Source organism: Marmota flaviventris, chromosome 2 (genome assembly GCF_047511675.1).
Source record: "Marmota flaviventris isolate mMarFla1 chromosome 2, mMarFla1.hap1, whole genome shotgun sequence".
Taxonomy (NCBI): Eukaryota; Metazoa; Chordata; class Mammalia; order Rodentia; family Sciuridae; genus Marmota; species Marmota flaviventris.
Window position 1 is genome coordinate 118,217,868 of NC_092499.1, and position 18,548 is coordinate 118,236,415.

The following is an 18,548-nucleotide window of genomic DNA, read 5'->3' on the forward strand; positions in this document are numbered from 1 at the left end:
AGGCGGTGCAGGAGAGGGAGGCGCGCGTGCGCGTGTGCGCGCCCCGGGCCCCCGCCCCCCACCCCCGCCGCCCGCGGCCTCCGCCCCCCTCGCGCTGGTGTGTGGAGCCGGAGTCGGCGGCGGGTGGCGGCGCCTGGAACCCGGAGACCTAGCCACCCCCCGGCCCCGGAATGTACTGACTCCCCTCTCTGCTCTCCTCCCCTCCCCGCCCCCCTGCAGGAGGGAGGCGCCCCCGAGTCTCCCCTCCCGCTAGAGGGGCCGCGCGGGCCGGGCCGGGACGTGCTGGAGCAGCGGCGGCTGCGGCCGCGGGAGCCGAGCCTGCAGCGAGGGACCGGCTGAGGCGCGCGGGAGGAAAGGAGGCGAGCGCTCCGCGGCGCTGTCGCCGCCGCGGCGGCTGCTCACTCTCGGGGAAGAGATGGCGGCGGAGCGGGGAGCCCGGCGACTCTTCAGTACCTCCTCCCTCTGGCTCTACTGCCTGCTGCTGCTGTTCGGGCGCCCGGCGCCGGGCGCTGCGGCCGCCAGGAGTGGCTCCCCGCCGCAGTCCGCAGGTAAGCGGAGGCGCGGGCCTGGGGCGCGAGGTGGGGGCAGGGGCGCGGCACCGGCTCCTGTGGTGGCGGCGGCTGCGGTGTTTTTTGTTTAGGATCCAGGAGGAAACGTGCAGGAACTTCTTTGCCTCGGCTTCAGTGGCCGAGAAGAAAGGGGATCTTGCGTGGCGAGAGTGGTCTAAGCGGGAGGGGCCGCCTCCGGGGCCAGGTCTGGGGCTCCGGGGGTCTAGTTCTGCGCTTTGTACGGGAGGCAGGTTCACCCCTCTCCTCTCACCCCTCCCCCAGGCTCATCCCACTTGTAAGAGTGGGACATTCTTGTGCTCGCACAGGCACCAGTAGAGGCCACTACACACCTCATTAAATAAACAATCGTACGGCCAATTCATTAATTTTCAGGAAAGGAAGAGGGAGGGGGCTTGAATCCCCCTGAATCCCTGGCCAGGGATTTCCCAGCTTCTGCAGCCCCAGAGAAGCGCGGGGCCAGTCTCGGGAGACTCCTCGCGCAGGGATTGGAGACCGAGTCTGCGGAAGAGAGGGGGTGTCTGGGGCACACATGCATCCTCAATGACCAGTGGTGTTGACTTAACCATGAGGACGCCTTGGAGAGTGTCTCCAAGTGACTATCTTTTTCGTGTTTCCGTTATAAAATGCCTCTTTCCTGGGGATTACAACTGTATTTACAGCCTGTTAACCTGGGGAATTGTGCAAGCATCGGATTTTAAATACTTGTACATTGTTTTCAAGTGACAATATATAAATATATTGAACCTCAAAAGTCATTTTCAGTTTCATTTTTGCATATCATGGATTACTGGAATCACCTGGATTCCTATTTATTTAAGGGTGGGCAGTTAATAAATGCAGCTTTCGGGTATAGCTGAGGAGTGGGATACACTCAGCAGTTGAAGGATAAAATAGCATGTAATCTGTTAAAATTGTTTGACCAGGGCGGTATACCATAAAACTTGACAAAACTTTCACTTACTTTCATGAGATATGAAAATTTTACATTCAGAAGACATCTGATTAGGCACAATGGCAACTTAAAATTACTAAACCAGTACTTGTTTCTTGTTTCCACCTGATTTATATGAAATATATTTAAAGTCACTTCGCAATGTAACTTGACTGATCAACTTTTCATTTCCTTGCAAAGCGCATGTTGGTCTGTCTCTCTCTCTGACTTTGGCCAGGGTTAAAGAACAGCTTTTAGTCTTAAGTAGGTATTATCTAAACAAGTACATAAACAAGTGCTAATGTCACATTAGTATCATTGATGTCATCATGTGCACTTGTACATTCAGCCTGTACAAGTTTAGGTCACACTTTTCAGTCCTGAAATATAGGTAATTGATCCATACTTTCCTTTCCTGAGGATGGTCAAGAGAAATGCAGCTGCCTTGGAAAACAAGTTTCTCTTATTCTTGTTTAATTTTATATGTAATTTTGCATATGAATCATCGTGTGTGTTTGAGGTAATAGGTGGAGTCTGTTTAAAGTTTTGTTAGTAATTTTGTAAATAAATGAGTGCTGGTAAGTTTATTAGGTTAATAGAAATAATGTAAACAGCCTCTTTGGAAATGATCTTAACATCTGTTTTGACATTAATTTAATCAGTAGGTTTTTATTTTGCACTGATGAGGTGCAAGGCATGTGTTCTCTGTCTTCATGGATCTTACAGTCTGATGTGTAATAGGAAAGATAGCCAATCAACTACTAATTATATAATTAAGCAATTGTGATAAGCACTACAAAGGAGAATAGGTTTTGAGAAAGTGGATGTTGGAGTGACTTACCTAGTTTGTGTCAGGATGTCTCAGAGGTGAGACTGAGAGGTAATAGGGTAGAGGTGGAGAGGCTCACAACTAATTAAATGTGAGGATGAGTTTACAACACAGGTCTTCTGATTCTCTGTCCAGAGTGTTTTCAGTATACCACTCTGCCTCATTTCAAAAGTCAAAGGAATAACTGCAATGATGGGGGATTGGTCAGCTTTGTCATGAGCTGTGGAAAAGATCAAGGGAATGGAGAACTGAGCAGCTGGAACAAGCTGTCAGTAAGTAAGATGTCGTTTGTCAGTGCTTTTATTTATTTATTATTTTTGTAGGGTGGTAGACTCAGAAATCTTTTTGTAGGAGTGGTAGGAGAGTGGAAATATTCAATTGTAAAAGGAGGAAAAAACAGATTTGGGACCACTGGATAAACAATGTTTTTACATCTTTGGGTAAACATATGAACAGTAAAAAGCATATGAGCCACGAGGAGGTGGAAAAAGAAGTAAAGAATAGAAAAGCTGATGGTAGAAAATGGTCAGCAGTGATAGAGGTTGGAAATTAGAAGGCCTCACAAATGGGCTTTAGGAGGAAGGACCTACTGAAGAGATTTGTATGGATTTTGGGGAAGATGACTTGACAGAGCACTTTGTGAATTCCAGGTCTTCTCATTCTGAATGGACATCCTTCATTCAGGACCCTGTAGCTTCTGCTGAGCCATTTTTTTGATGATAAGATTCATTATCTCACAAGGTAGACCATTCCTGTTTTGAAAAACTTCATTAGAAGATTTTGCTTTTTTGGGCTGGGGTTGTGGCTCAGCGGTAGAGCACTTACCTAGCAAGTGTGAGGCCCTGGGTTTGATCCTCAGCAACACATAAAAATAAATAAAATAAAAGTATCAAAAAAAAAAAGATTTTGCTTTTTACTGTTCATTTAATATAGTGTTTTTTCCCCTTCATTCTGCTTGAATTTTTTTCCTTTCCTCTGCCTTTATCAGAATCAGCCCATTACTTGGCTCATTTTTCATTGATTCTTCATTTGTTTTTCAAGTTTTTCTTTCATCCACTTATTAACTATTGGTATCTAAAGTTTGTCTCATTCTGTTTATTCTCTCCATGTCTTCAGTTGCTACCTGTAACCTGGTGTCTCTCCTAGTCCACTTTTCACATGCTACTTGGCACTTTCATTGAATAGATAGGTACCTTGCATAATGCAGAAGTCCTGCTGGAATGAGCTTTCTGGAATATTTTTTAAACGTATCACTCTTCTACTTAAAATCTGTTAGTGTTCCATAGCTTGAGTATTAGTCTAACCCCTTGGCATGGAGATTTTGAAGACCTTTGTGTTCTCTACTACCACGCTTGCAGCCCTAATTTAAAGCCTCTTCTCTTGTCACCCATAATATGTACCTTGTGTTCCACCACTTCAGATTAATTGCATAGCTTTATGTCTGCATGCCTTTGTACATGCTGTTCTTTCTTCCTGCTAAAGGCACTTCCCATCTTGTCCACTTCTGAAACCCATTTCATCAGTGACCTTTTTTTTACCAACCCCTTCTCTCAGAGTTAATAGTTATCATTCTGTGTTCCCATAGCTTTCTGAGCCCTTTTTGTGTCGTGTTACTTATTTTCTTATCCCCTCTGCTAGCTGTAACCTCCTGAGGGTTGGCAGTTGTCTTATTCACCTTTGTATCCCCACCCCTAGCTGAAGCATTTGGCACAGAGTAGATAACCAACGAATGTTTGTTGAATGAATGTTGAATTGCCATGTGTATGTCTGTATGTTTTGGGTACTGGGGATTGAACTGTGGGGCACTTGGCCACTGAGCCACATCCCCAGCCCTGTTTTGTATTTTATTTAGAGACAGGATGTCACTGAGTTGCTTAGCTTCTTGCTTTTGCTGAGATTAGCTTTGAACTCTTGATCCTCCTGCCTCAGCCTCCCGAACTGCTGGAAATTGCCTTTGTTTTTAATCCCCAGGGCCATACAGCACAAATTTGATTCCTTTATATGATACCTTCACTCTCTAATGATAGAATTCATATATTCTGTATGCAGTGTACCTATGTATGTCCTGTCCCCTCCTCCTTTTTAAGTTGATCATCCTTAATTTCTTCAGCCACTCTTCACTGGGACCACTGGATAAACAATGTTTTTACATCTTTGGGTAAACATATGGCCTGTGGAGGTGGAAGAAAAAGTAAAGAGTGGAAAAGCTGATAGCCTTCTGACTCCAAATGAGCTTGGTCATCCTCCTAGATATGCTGCCATTTTAGTACTTATTCATTTTTGCCATCTTTGGAAAGGTCATTGATTTTTGTTGCGTCCTCTGTTTTTAAAAAAAGGACTAATGCCCTGTTCTGCCTGTTAGGATGAGGTAAAACAGGGATCAAAGATTTTTAAGATGCATGCTCAAAAGAGATAAGAAATATGACTTTCATAGTAAACTGTCGGAAATTAATATGTGATATGGGATAGTGAATAAAGGACTTGTGTATGGAGGCAGAGGATTTGGGGGTATGACTCATAGTTCTTAACTTCACATATATATTTGTAAGTTGGGGGCTATAGGCAGGCTAGAATAATACCTACATAACTGGATTGTCAGAAAAATTAAGTGTAAAATATTATAAATAGTAAATTATGTAGAATGGTTTTAATGTTTTTGAACTTTAAAAATATGCTATAATTCTATTAAATTATTGAAAGTATAGCTTTTTTTTTTCTCTGTTGTCTTAATTGATCATTGTTGTTTTCTGCCTTCTGAGTTTTCTCTATACCAGGAAAATTTTGGCAGTAATGTTAATAAATCTCATTATTGGGAGCTTTTTCTTTTCTTTAATTATTTTATATATTTTATTTTTTTAGTTGTAGATGGCCGCAATATCTTTCTTTCTTTCTTTTCTTTTCTTTTTTTTTTTGATGTGGTGCTGAGGATTGAACCCAGTGCCTCATGCATGCTAGGTGAGCTCTCTACCACTGAGCCACAACCCCAGCCCCTATTGGGAGCTCTTTCTAATAATCATTTTTCCAAATACTTTACTTGATTATTGACTTTCATGTGATTGGGAGGTATATACCATGACATTGGTAAGTGTTTTAGCTTTTGGGTATATTTTAATTTCTTGATATCCATAACAGGAGAACAGGTAGAGCACATGATTGTAGGTAAGATCATATTAACCAGAGAGCTAAGTGAGGTAAAGATGAAAAGTTTTGTTTAAGCTTTAAAAAAATTAACTTTGTCAGGGAATGCAATCAAGAAAAAGATGATTTTAAAATAAGGCCAAATTTTGGATTCATTTACAGTGAAGAATTTTTTGATTTAAAAATTTTAGAACAGGAGACCAAAAAAATTATTCATACCCATTGGCCCAGTTTTGGTGTCTTTTCTTACCAATTGCTGTCTGTATGACTTACTTTTTTACATTGTAATCATGGTATATGCACAATTTTAGGTGTTTTCCCTTAACATTAAAACATTTTTCTTTATTGCCATATTATCTTTAAATCATTTCATTTTAAAAACTTATTTTAAAAATACTTGTTTTCAAATGATATAAAGTAAAATTTATCACATCTGCCAGCAGATTCCATTTTAACTCACAAATAACCACTCAATACTTTCCCCTTCTGCATTTCCATAGGTGTGTATAGTTTTTTTTTTTTTTTTTTTTATACGTAAGTAGAATCATACTCCCTATTGTTTTTCTCTCTCTCTCTTTTTTTTTTTTTTTGGTAGTGAGGATTGAACCCAGGGGCCCTTTACCACTGAACTATATCCCCAGACCTTTTCTTTTTCTTTTTTTATTTTGAGACAGTGTTTTCCTAAATTGCTGAGGGTCTCACCAAGTTGCTGAGGCTGGCCTCAAACTGGTGAACTCTCTGCTTCAACCTCTGCTTCACTGGGATTACAGTCATGTGCCACTGTACCCAGCTGACTATTGTTTATCAACTTTGCACTTAACAGTGTTTTGGAGATCTTTCTATACCACTACATATAGGTTTTTCTTAACCATTATTTAAAGTGTCAGTATAATATTCCAGGGACTAAATGTAATATTAATATTGGCTAATAAAAGGGGCACTCTGCCAAACTCTTTTACATTTATTTAATTTTTTATACAACCCTATGAAGAAGATGATTATGACACCACACCACCCCCATTCTGTAGATGAGAAAACTGATTTTCAAACTTTAATTGCCTTGCTAAAGGTCTCAAAGCTGCATTGGAAAAGTTGGCGTTTGAATCCAGGTATTTCTCATTCAAAAACCTGTGTTCCAAATTTTTTCTTTTTTAATTTGTTCTAATTAGTTATACATGACAGCAGAATGCATTTCAATTCATAGTACACAAATAGAGCACAATTTTTCATTTCTCTGGTTGTACAAGAAGTAGAGTCACACCATTTGTGGCATCATACATGTACCTAGGGTAATGATGTCCATCTCATTCCATCATCTTTCCTATCCCCATTCCCCCTCCCTTCCCTTTGCCCTATCCAAAGTTCCTCCATTCATCCCATTGCCACCCCCCCACCCCAACTCGCCATTGTGGATCAACATTCACTTATCAGAGAAAACATTTGGCCTTTAGTTTTTTGGGATACAGAAAGCCTGTGTTCTTATGTATTCTCTTCTTACAGATATTGAAGATTTTCTCATGATTTTGCTGTGATAAAGAATTCTTTTCTGTATGTGGCCTTTTCCCTCTATTTGGATTCCCACATACAAGATTATTGATGAAAAGATATTTTTTGTGTGTATATGGGTGGTCAAGGTTCCATTTATTGTGGAAGAGGAATGATAACATGAAGAATAAAACCATTAACTAATACTTTTACAATTTTTCCAATGTATTTTCACCTTTAATTATGAACTCTGAATACTTAAGGCCACTATTTTAAAATGCGGTCCCATAGCTTGTCTGTTTCATCTGTTAATGGAAGGATAGAGCTAATTAGTAGGTAATTCAAAGGTCCCTTCTTCACCTAAGTTTCTCTTACACTGAATCCTGCAAAATTGAGTAGTATATTTATCTCAACTAAATTACTTCTGTTCAATTCTTGTGTTTGAACACTGGTAATTTCTGGTGTTGGATGCAAGAATTAGCTTTTGTCATTCCCTGAAACTCAGGTTACTACACATCTTTCTCCCCCCACAGACCCTACCCCCTCCATAAAAGTAGAATATGGTTGGGAAAATGTTTTACATTGCTTGTAAATTATTATATATGTCTTTATTTTATATATGTAAAAATAGCTTCAGAGCTGAATTCGTGAAGTATAAGTTTAGCATTAATTGAGAAGTTCTTAAAATTTTTTTTTAGTTGTAGATGGACACAATACCTGTTTTTTAAATTTATTTATTTTTTTAGTTGTAGATGGACACAATACCTTTATTTTGTTTATTTATTTTTATGTGGTGCTGAGGATTGAACCCAGTGCCTCGTTTGTGTGAGGGAAGTGCTCTGCCACTGAGCCATAATCCCAGATCCCTTTATTTTATTTATATATTTTTATGTGGTACTGAGGATCGAACCCAGTGCCTCACACATGCTAGGCAAGCGCTTTACCACTGAGCCACAACCCCAGCCCAATTGAGAAGTTTTAAATTACAGTATTACCAGATATATTAGATGCTTACTCTCAGGCTTGTAAACAGTATAAAGTAAATTGGTTACAGAGTTGATTGAAATGAGCAGGTTTTGTTTCTCTTTTTGACTCTTATGTAAAAGAGGGCAGAGAGGTACAGTGGTTTTATATATTTTATTTTATTGAAATCAGTACTCTAATTCTTCTTGATAAGGACTTTGCAGTTGGGTAGTCTGAAAATCAGATTGAGTTTGCTTTTCTTTTTTAAAAAGACCATTAGAAATGTTTTAAAAATGGTTTTGTAGCAAGAATTTTAAATGTAAAATTTCAGTTGGTTCTTCTATAGCCAAAGCTAAAGATTTAAGTAATTTTGACCAGGTGAAAACATATCTTTGTAAAGAAACATTTTGTACAAAGCTATGCACTGTGAATATAGATACCAAGATAATTGGATGTGTTTTCTGCCCTCAGAAAGCCTTTGCTTTAAAGGCAAGATAAGTTAGATAATAGGTAACTTGATTTGGAGTGAAATGCCATTACTGTTATGGGCAGAAAGCATACTCCGTATTCATTGTATCACTGTTGATCAAGCATTAATACTGCTTTCTCTCTTAATTCTGGTTCTGTATCTTTAGAGTAGTCCTAACTTGGTTTTATGAAACCAGTAGACTAGAGTTCTCAAGAGGGAGTTATTTTTCATTTTCTCTAAGTGATTTCTAGAATGTTTGTCTATACAAGGATTCTCATAATGGAGCCACCTGGGTATAGCTACTCCCATATCTTCTAGAAATATGGAGATTGATTTGATTGTACTGATTTTCAGGATTTATTATTGGTCAGTAATAGCCAGTAAAATGTACTAAGAAGTCCTGACCAGAGAGTGACTTTTAAAAATGATACTACATAGAAATTGAATACAGAACTCTTTTTTTTTTCCCCTGCTACAGAATAAGTGAGTTAAAAAAAAATGAACCAACTTGTACCTTTACATATGAAGTCTGGTTAAGATAATGACATTATAATGTACAAATTTGGGGTAGAATAACATTATAAATTTAATATATCATTTTTAGATAATAACATAGCTTTAAATGTAACAACTAAAATCTAAGGATCTTTCTGGTTAATTCTTGAAAGCTTTTGAAGTTTGAGGTGGGGCTATTTTAAATTTATATGGTGTTGCATATTCAAGAAATCGTGTGCAGAAATTCTTAGGGGAATAATCACCTTTATTAATAGCACCTCACCTAGAACTCACATATTTATGTACCATATTTCCAACTACAGCTGAAGACTGGGGAATAAGAGAAATAATTTTCCATCTATGCATCAAAGCAAATAAATTTCTCAAGAGTCCCAAAGGTCCTGTTCTTAGCATATCTTTAATTCATATGCTGTTCTAACAAACAGGATAATCCAATTTCTAAGCCCATAGGTGATGAGAAGTGAATAGAATGACTGTCTTGGGAATGTCCCCCAACAACAGAGATTTTGACATTTGCAAGGAAGGAGACTTAAAATAAACCTAAGAACACAAGGATCGTCCTATAAACAGAAATAATTGTCTCACCTAGATTGAGGAAACTTCCTTTTCCTCTCCATTATTGTTAATGGATATTGCCCATATCTGGCCTTTCCTTTTACTCTCTCGTATTACACATACGCTTGCTGTCTGGTAGATCCTTCCTCAGAAATCTCTGGAGTCTTACCTCACTTCAAATTAGTTTAGGTCCAGGTTATTGCTTGAGGTGAGAGGAAAGGAAAAGTGAAAAAGAGGGGAGGGGAGGTGACTAGGCCTAGTTGCTTCTTTACTGGTGTCTAACCCTCTGGCCATGGCATTTATCTTCATTAACAGCATTGCTAAACCTGATTGCTAAAATATGTATGTGAATTTTTAAGTTTTGGGTAAAGTTAGTTGTTAATTTGACTCTTAAAACTTTAAAAAACATTCTAAATTTTCAAGTAATATATAAAATAAAACATATCATACACTCCAGCCCTGTCCCTAGAAGTAATCACTTTTAAATATTGTGGACTTCTATATGTATAACTAAATACTTAAACAGATACATATATCACACATATAAAAAATAACAGGTTTTATTATGCTCTGCGTATTGTTTTTCAGTTTGTTTTAGGACCTCTTTTCATGTGAGTATGTATAAGTTTATCATAGTTGTTTTGATATCCATAAGATATTTTATTTTATTCATTTATCATAAGCTGTTTGACAAGTTCTCTTTGATGCTTCAAAATTTTGCAAACATGATGCAGTGAACTCACTTTTATAAATTTCTTCATGTCCTTGTGCAAGTATGCCATCAAATAACTTTGCAAATGTGAAATTGTAAATAAAGTAGCAGGGCACATATTAAAAATTCAGGTAGTTATTTACATATTATTTGCCAAAAAGCTGACTTATACCCATTATAACAGCAAATGAGGGAGTGCCGCTTTCCCCATACCCTTGCCAGCACATCAGTTATGTTCAGACTTTGAGTCTTTGCCAATTTGGTAGAAGAAAAAAGTACATCTCCTTAAATTTTATATTTTAAAATTATCGATGGAGTTGAGCATCTTTTCAGATTTTTATTGGTTTATGTTGTTTCTGAGACTTGCCTGTGTCTTCTGTTCATATTTCTATATCTTCTCAAATAAATAGTTCATTTATAAACATAACTTGTAAAACTTCCATGGCTGTTTGTGGGTTTTTTCCTTTTTCTTTCTGTGTGTGTGTGTTGCTAGGGATTGGACCCAGGGACTTACACATGCTAGGCAAGTGCTCTACCACTGAGATACATTCTCAGACGATTTAAAGTATTATTATTATTTTAAATTTTGAGTCAGGATCTAATGAAGTTCCCAACTTGCTATCCTCTTGTAGTTGGGAGTATAGTTGTGTGCCACCATGTCTGGTTGTGGTTTTTAACTTAATGATTAGCAAGCAGAGTAATTGAGTCAGTCTTCTTATCTGACTTTTGGTAACCACTCTTCTTTTTTTTTAGTTGTAGTTGGAAACAGTATCTTTATTTTATTTATTTATTTTTATATAGTGCTGAGGATCGAACCCAGTGCTCACACATGCGAGGCAAGCGTTCTACCACTGAGTGATAACCCCAGCCCTAACCACTGTTCTTGTTTAGCTTTAATACTCTTCGAGTTGGAAGAAAAAAATTAAATATTTTATTCAGTAATTTGAATAACAAATAAAAATTGAAACATTACCTCTTTTAAGACTGGATGAACAATTTTGGTTTAGAGTAATGAAGTTCAGTTAATCAAACACCTAAATGCACTGCTTTCAGAAAAGAGTATCATAATTCTTTGGGACCCTAAGTTGGTTCTCCACAGAGTGAATTGTTATTAAAGAGTGAGCCTGACCCGTTCCTAGTCTCTGGCCTCCTGTCTTGTCCTGGGATCTCTTCGTCTCCTGCTTCCACAATGATTCCATCCACCATGATGTGATGCAGTAAGGAGGCCCTTGCCAAATCTGGCATCATGCTGTTTGGATTTTCAACCTCTAAAACTGTGAGCTAAATAAACCTTTTCTTTTTACATTATCCAGGCTGAAGTATTTTGTTATGGTAATAACAATAGGCTACAACCAAGGGATAGAATATGATTTTCTGACAAGATATGGTGGCCTGTGATGCCAAAAGAACATTTCTGTAAAGGTAATAAAGAGATAAACATTTCTGTAAAGGCTCAGATGAGAGGTATAGACTAGAAATGTAGGTTCAGGAATTATCAAGTGGAGGTAATAACAGTTCAAGTCATGAGAATAGATCATACCACTTAAAAAGGAAAAACCTGTGGCAAATAGACATACATCCAGTAGTTGGGTTCCCAAAGGAAGGAAATGTCCTATTTGCAGAAGATATCACTAGTAAAGCTAGGTAATTATCTAGAATAAGAAATTATATAACAAGTTTATTTTATTTAAATTATATAAAGTGATATAAAATGATAAAGTGTATTTTACCTGTGGAGAGCTTATTGAGAAACTGTATGTAGGAATAAGTGGGAGAGTGTTGTTGGTTCTACAGTGCTTGTCATGGCCCTGGGGTAGAGTGCTAAGCAAGGAGAGTAAAGGCCTACAAAGACAATTCTAGATAGTTCTTTACTTTAAATGACATTTATAATAGCATACTACCCACCCTATTGGGTTGAGATAAACAGTGAATGAGTTAATATGTGTTTATGCTTACAGCAGAGCCTATATTATCTTATTCATTTAACATAAACTGTTGTCATTCTTGTTGTTTTGTTATATACTAGACATGAAATTAGGTAATGCTTATGTAATTTCACTTATGTTTTTATCTGATGACTATGTATAATTAGGTCGCTAAATGAGTAAGTTTATGGTAGAAGAATAGGATTTGTTTGGTTTGGGATATTCAACTACATTTCTGATAATTCCATCAGGTTTTAGAGCTGTGAATAGATTTTTTTTTTTTTTTAAAGATGGGCAAGTTTTGTTTTTTTTTTGATGTGTACATACATGTGTATTTGGTTAAAAGGATACAATGAAAGAAGGATATGAGGCAGAGTAAAGGCAGAAGCAACAAAATGTTCTTGATCATTAAATCATTTCTTGAAAGGTTTGTTTTTATACTGAAGTTTTATCATTATGTAATGGAGAGGTGATTATTAGATGATGAAATCATAGCCAGATAATCTTTAAAAAATAATCTGATTATAGAAGTTGGAGGTAGTACTTGTTCCAATTTTTAATGCCTGACAATTAACCTTACCATTATGAACTTGCTTTTTAGGACTTTATTCATTTCCCATTAGATGTTGTGGTTATCTTTTATGAAACATTGATTTCACTGGAGTTTATTCAAAGCCACAGAAGTAAGCTTTAGGATAGTGTGTATTTGGGAAGTTCTGGGGAGTTAATGTTTACCTCTTTCTGAAGAAATCTTTGTTTAAAAAAATATTTGTGGAAGCTTTATGGAAAAGTGGACTTCTTTCTTCAGTGAAATTTTGGGGTAAGAAGTATCATAGATAACATTGTGGTACTAACTTGGCAGTTAGTTATACTTTGTTCAGGTTTTTAGATTTAAATTCATACGTAACATTTTTTTTTTCCCTTTTAGAACTTACTAATAGTACTACCCTTGCATTTGATGTTCATAATGTTAATGTCTGCTAGGTACTAGGTACCTGCATTTAAAAAGAAAAAGCTGTATAATTGTTGATTGTGTGTGTGTGTGTGTGTGTGTGTATGTGTGTGTGTGTGTGAGATTTGAGATTTAGAAATTCCAGGAGGATAGGAGTAGGTGGGAGTTTATTATTGATTTTGTTTTAACCTTTTATAGAGCAGTTGCATTTTAGTTGGGCATTATCTTTAAATTCAAGTAATTTGCAAATTGCATATTGTCATAATTCTCCTTTAATGTACCTTAGGAAAACCCCAACTTGGTGCGGGGGGGGGGGGCTAGTATTTTATTTCTGAATAAGATAGGCAAAGATGGTTTTTCCTTTGGTATTGGAATAGAGAATTTCTTTTGCCGACTACCAAATGAAAACTTGCACATATATTCTATAAAATTTTTCTTTCTTTCTTTCTTCCTTTTTTTTTTTTTTTTTTTTTTTTTAGCACTAGGATTGCAGTGTGGTAAGATGCTCATACTAAAAGAGGCACATTGGAGCTGAGTTCAACTAGAATAACAAGTTATATCTGCTATTTCATGCTCATACTGAATGGCAGGAAATGGCTTGTTCTCTTTTGATCATTTCATTCTCTTGTATGGTGAATTATTTTCACATCAAATGTGGGTATGATGTGGCTTCTCTGAACTTGATGTACTTTTGATCTGAATACAAAAATCTATTTCAGGGTAGGAAAATTTTCTTTTATTTTCTTATTATATCTACTTTGTTATTTGTTTCTGGAATTGCAAAGGTAAGTATGTAGTCTTCATGGCATTTTATTTTTCCTTTTTATTGTGTCAATTTTTGCTTTTTTATATTTTGGGACTATGTTACTAGATACATACAAATTTAGAATAGTCATCTTCCTAGTGAATGATTGGTTATTATTATTAGAAATTCTTTTTACCTTGAAGTCTAATTTTTCTTATATTAATGCAATTCAACTGTATTTTGGTTAGTGTTTAAATATTAGGTTTTTTCCCCCCAGCCTTTTGATAGTCTTATATTTGAGCTTTTTTTTTTTTTTCAGAATAAGCTTATTTATTTTATTTTATTTATTTATTTTTCTTTAATTTTTATTGTTGGTTGTTCAAAACATTACATAGTTCTTGACAAATCATATTTCACACTTTGATTCAAGTGGGTTATGAACTCCCATTTTTACCCCGTATACAGATTGCAGCATCACATCGGTTACACATCCACTGTTTTACATATTGCTAGTGTCTGTTGTATTCTGCTGTTGTACAAGTGTCTATTGTATTCTGCTGCCTTTCCTATCCTTTACTATCCCCCATCCCCTCCCCTCCCATCTTCTCTCTCTACCCCATCTACTGTCATTCATTTCTCCCCCTTGTTTTTTTTTTCCCCTTTCCCCTCACTTCCTCTTGTATGTAATTTTGTATAACCATGAGGGTCTCCTTCCATTTCCATGCAATTTCCCTTCTCTTTCCTTTTCCCTCCCACCTCTCACCCCTGTTTAATGTTAATCTTCTTCTCATGCTCTTCCTCCCAACTCTGTTCTTAGTTACTCTCCTTATATCAAAGAAAACATTTGGCATTTGTTTTTTAGGGATTGGCTAGCTTCACTTAGCATAATCTGTTCTAATGCCATCCATTTCCCTGCAAATTCTATGATTTTGTCATTTTTTAATGCAGAGTAATACCCCATTGTGTATAACTGCCACATTTTTTTTATCCATTCGTCTATTGAAGGGCATCTAGGTTGGTTCCACAGTCTTGCTATTGTGAATTGTGCTGCTATGAACATCGATGTAGCAGTGTCCCTGTAGCATGCTCTTTTTAGGTCTTTAGGGAATAGACCGAGAAGGGGAATAGCTGGGTCAAATGGTGGTTCCATTCCCAGCTTTCCAAGAAATCTCCATACTGCTTTCCAAATTGGCTGCACCAATTTGCAGTCCCACCAGCAATGAACAAGTGTACCCTTTTCCCCACATCCTCGCCAGCACTTGTTGTTTGTCTTCATAATGGCTGCCACTCTTACTGGAGTGAGATGGTATCTTAGGGTGGTTTTGATTTGCATTTCTCTGACTGCTAGAGATGGTTAGCATTTTTTCATGTACTTGTTGATTGACTGTATGTCCTCCTCTGAGAAGTGTCTGTTCAGGTCCTTGGCCCATTTGTTGATTGGGTTATTCGTTTTCTTATTGTCTAATTTTTTGAGTTCTTTGTATACTCTGGATATTAGGGCTCTGTCTGAAGTGTGAGGAGTAAAGATTTGTTCCCAGGATGTAGGCTCCCTATTTATCTCTCTTATTGTTTCTTTTGCTGAGAAAAAACTTTTTAGTTTGAGTAAGTCCCATTTGTTGATTCTAGTTATTAACTCTTGTGCTATGGGTGTCCTATTGAGGAATTTGGAGCCCGACCCCACAGTATGTAGATCGTATCCAACTTTTTCTTGTATCAGACGCCGTGTCTCTGATTTGATATCAAGCTCCTTGATCCATTTTGAGTTAATTTTTGTGCATGGCGAGAGAAAGGGATTCAGTTTCATTTTGTTGCATATGGATTTCCAGTTTTCCCAGCATCATTTGTTGAAGATGCTATCCTTCCTCCATTTCATGCTTTTAGCCCCTTTATCAAATATAAGATAGTTGTAGTTTTGTGGATTGGTTTCTGTGTCCTCTATTCTGTACCATTGGTCCACCCGCCTGTTTGCTTTTTTTTTTTAATAGCATGTAGTTAGGATTTTTCTTTTATCTTTTTACTAAAGCACATCTATTTAATGTCATAGCTGATATATTGGCTTTAACTATTTCATTTCTGTATTTACTGTTATTTGCCATGCCTATTCCGTGTTAACTTTTCTCACTTTTCTTACTTCTTGTGATTATTTTCAGTTATCCATTTTTTTGCTCTCTTTTAGCTTACCAGTTATAATTTCTTTCACTGTTCATTTAGTGGTTCTTAAATGCATCTTTGACTTACACTTGTATCATTTCTTGGACAATGTTAGACTTTTATAACTATTTGTCCTTTTCTTTCAATTTTTATATTACTGTTGCATACTTTAGTTCTCTTTGTATTTAGGATCAGTGAATCATTATTTTATAAGTTGTTATTTACTTAGATTTACCCACATACTTTCTCAGCTGCTCTTCATTTCTTTCTCTGAGCTTCCATTTGAAACCATTTTCTTCTGCTTGGAGAATATCACTTAGTAATTAGATCTGCTTTTTGTCTGTCTCAAAACATCTATTTTTCACCTTCAGTTCTTAATTCTTCCCCCAGTGAGGGGTTGGCTATAGAATTCTAGGTAGACAGTTCCCCCCCCCCCCCCCAGCCCTTTAAGTATGTCATTTCATTGTTTGCTGAACTTCATGTTTTCTGGGGACAGTCAGGGCATAGGTCCTGTTTTTCCTCTTTTTGGGTAATGTGCTTATCCTCTCCCTTTAGCCACTTTTAAGATTTGCTTTTTTTGTTCTGATTGTCAGAAATTTAACTATGATATATCTAGTTGTGGTTTTCCTTGTGTTGATCTGCTTGTTGAGCTAGTTTCCGTACAATGATTACTTCTGTCAAATTTGAAATGTTTTTTGCCTTCTCATTGAATATTTCTCTGTCTCATTGGAATTCAGCTCACTTAGGTTTCTTTTTTAGAGGGGAGGAGAGGTATTGAACTCAGGGGCACATCCTCAGTGCTTCTTGCATTTTATTTAGAGACAGGGTTTCACAGAGTTGCTTAGCACCTCACTTTTGCTGAGACTGGCTTTGAATTCATGATCTTCCTGCCTCATCCTCCTGAGTAGCTGGGATTACAGGCGTGTGCCATCCTGCCAGGCAACAGCAGTTTCTTAATGACTTTGTACATTCTAATCAGGCACCAGTCTGTTTATTGAGTTTTAAATTTCATTTGGGGCTTGGGATTATGGCTCAGTGATAGAGTGCTCGCCTTGCACATGCAAGCCCCTGGGTTTGATCCTCAGCACCACATAAAAATAAATAAAATAAAAAGTTATTAAAAATTTTTAAAAAATTCATTTGTTCAATTTTTCAGTTCCATAATTCCAGTCTTTTTTTTTTTTTTTTTAATAGTTTCTAGGCTTCACCTTAAGTTCTCTATCTTGTGTTTTTATTCTTCAATTCACTCCATCATATGTTATGTCCTCCAATTTCTAAGGTGTTCTGTTTTTACATGTGCTTGTTTATTTGTGATTGAGTGCCTGGTATTGTGTATAGAAAATTATAGAGATCATTTAGATAATGCTGTCTTCTCTCAGAAACAGTTTACCTTTGCTTCTGGTAGGTTGCTATGCTTGAGGTACTAATAATCTTAGATTATTCTAATCTATTCAGATTATTTAAAATTGGGACTTCCAACCTTGTGAGTTGATATACTTCAGGTTTACCTTTATTTCTTAGATGTAGTCCTTCCAGGTCCTAATCTTCAGTCTAAGGGGCTTATCTTCCTTTTTGGCAGGTCCTTAACCCAGTTTTTTTCCTCTTTAGGGTGTGGGTCTATCAGAAGCTAGGCTTATCTCAGCCTCTTTGGTAGCAACCTTTTGAGTCCACTGATCTTTTGAACAAAAAGGAGCCCCAATTATCAGATGTGGTTCTTTGGATTTTCTTACTTTCTGGATTTTGGTCTCTAAATTCTTCATTGTCTTTTGATTGCCTTCACATGGATATTTTGTATTTTGTCTAGTTGTTTCAGTTGTTCTCATTGGAAGAGTTGGTTGGAACCATCTGTTCTGTCATTCCTGGAAGCCAAATTCTTTCAGTTCCCCTTTCATCCTTTTTCTTATTTGTGTTATATAAAAAAATTTCAAGCTTGTTTTTATTTTTTGTGTGTTTTTGATGTGCTAAGGGATCAAACTCAGTGCCTTGTGCATGCTGGGCAAGCACTTTACCCCTGGACTAGGGAATCTCTTTTTTGTCATGTACTGTTTGCTCTTTATTGCCCCCATTGCATTTCTTTTTTTTTTTTTTTTTCTTTATTTTTTAGTTGTAGCTGGACACAATACCTTTATTTTATTTATTTATTTTTATGTGGTGCTGAGGATCGAACCCAGGTCTCACATGTGTGAGGTGAGTGCCGTACCACTGAGCCACAACCCCAGCCCCCAGCCCCCATTGTATTTCTTTGAAAAATTTTTCAGTTGTCAATTATGGCTGAAAGCAACCTTTACTGATTTGAGATTGTTCTCCTTTCACACACAGAGTATTTTCTTAAATTTGTTTGAAATTTATGCAGTTGAGTATTGTAATGATATTCTGAATTTTTTTTTCTCTTTGTAATTTTTTTTTTTTAACAGAGTGAAAAAATTTTGCTCCCAATTGATAGATCACACCTATAGCTTCTACATCTTTTCAGTTTTCTATTTGGAGGATGACCATGATGATAGGATGTTATTGGTGTGTGGCAGTATTGCTGGATGAGGTGGACTCTTGAAGCTTGTGTGGATTCCATTCTAATATTGCAGGTTTGGAAACCTGGGAATCTGTATTA

At 37.0% G+C, this 18,548-nt stretch overlaps 1 protein-coding gene across 5 annotated transcripts in view; it reads left to right on the top strand.

The window, feature by feature from the left end:
- Positions 1-262: 262 nt before the first annotated feature.
- Positions 263-18,548, top strand: part of Neo1 (neogenin 1) — a 246,988-nt gene continuing 228,702 nt past the window's right edge. For all 5 annotated transcript variants that reach the window (XM_071608453.1, XM_071608454.1, XM_027925907.2 and 2 more), the window contains exon 1: positions 263-548. In XM_071608453.1, the coding sequence (XP_071464554.1) occupies positions 416-548 (133 nt within the window). In that variant the 5' untranslated portion in view covers positions 263-415. The remainder of the gene's footprint in view (positions 549-18,548) is intronic.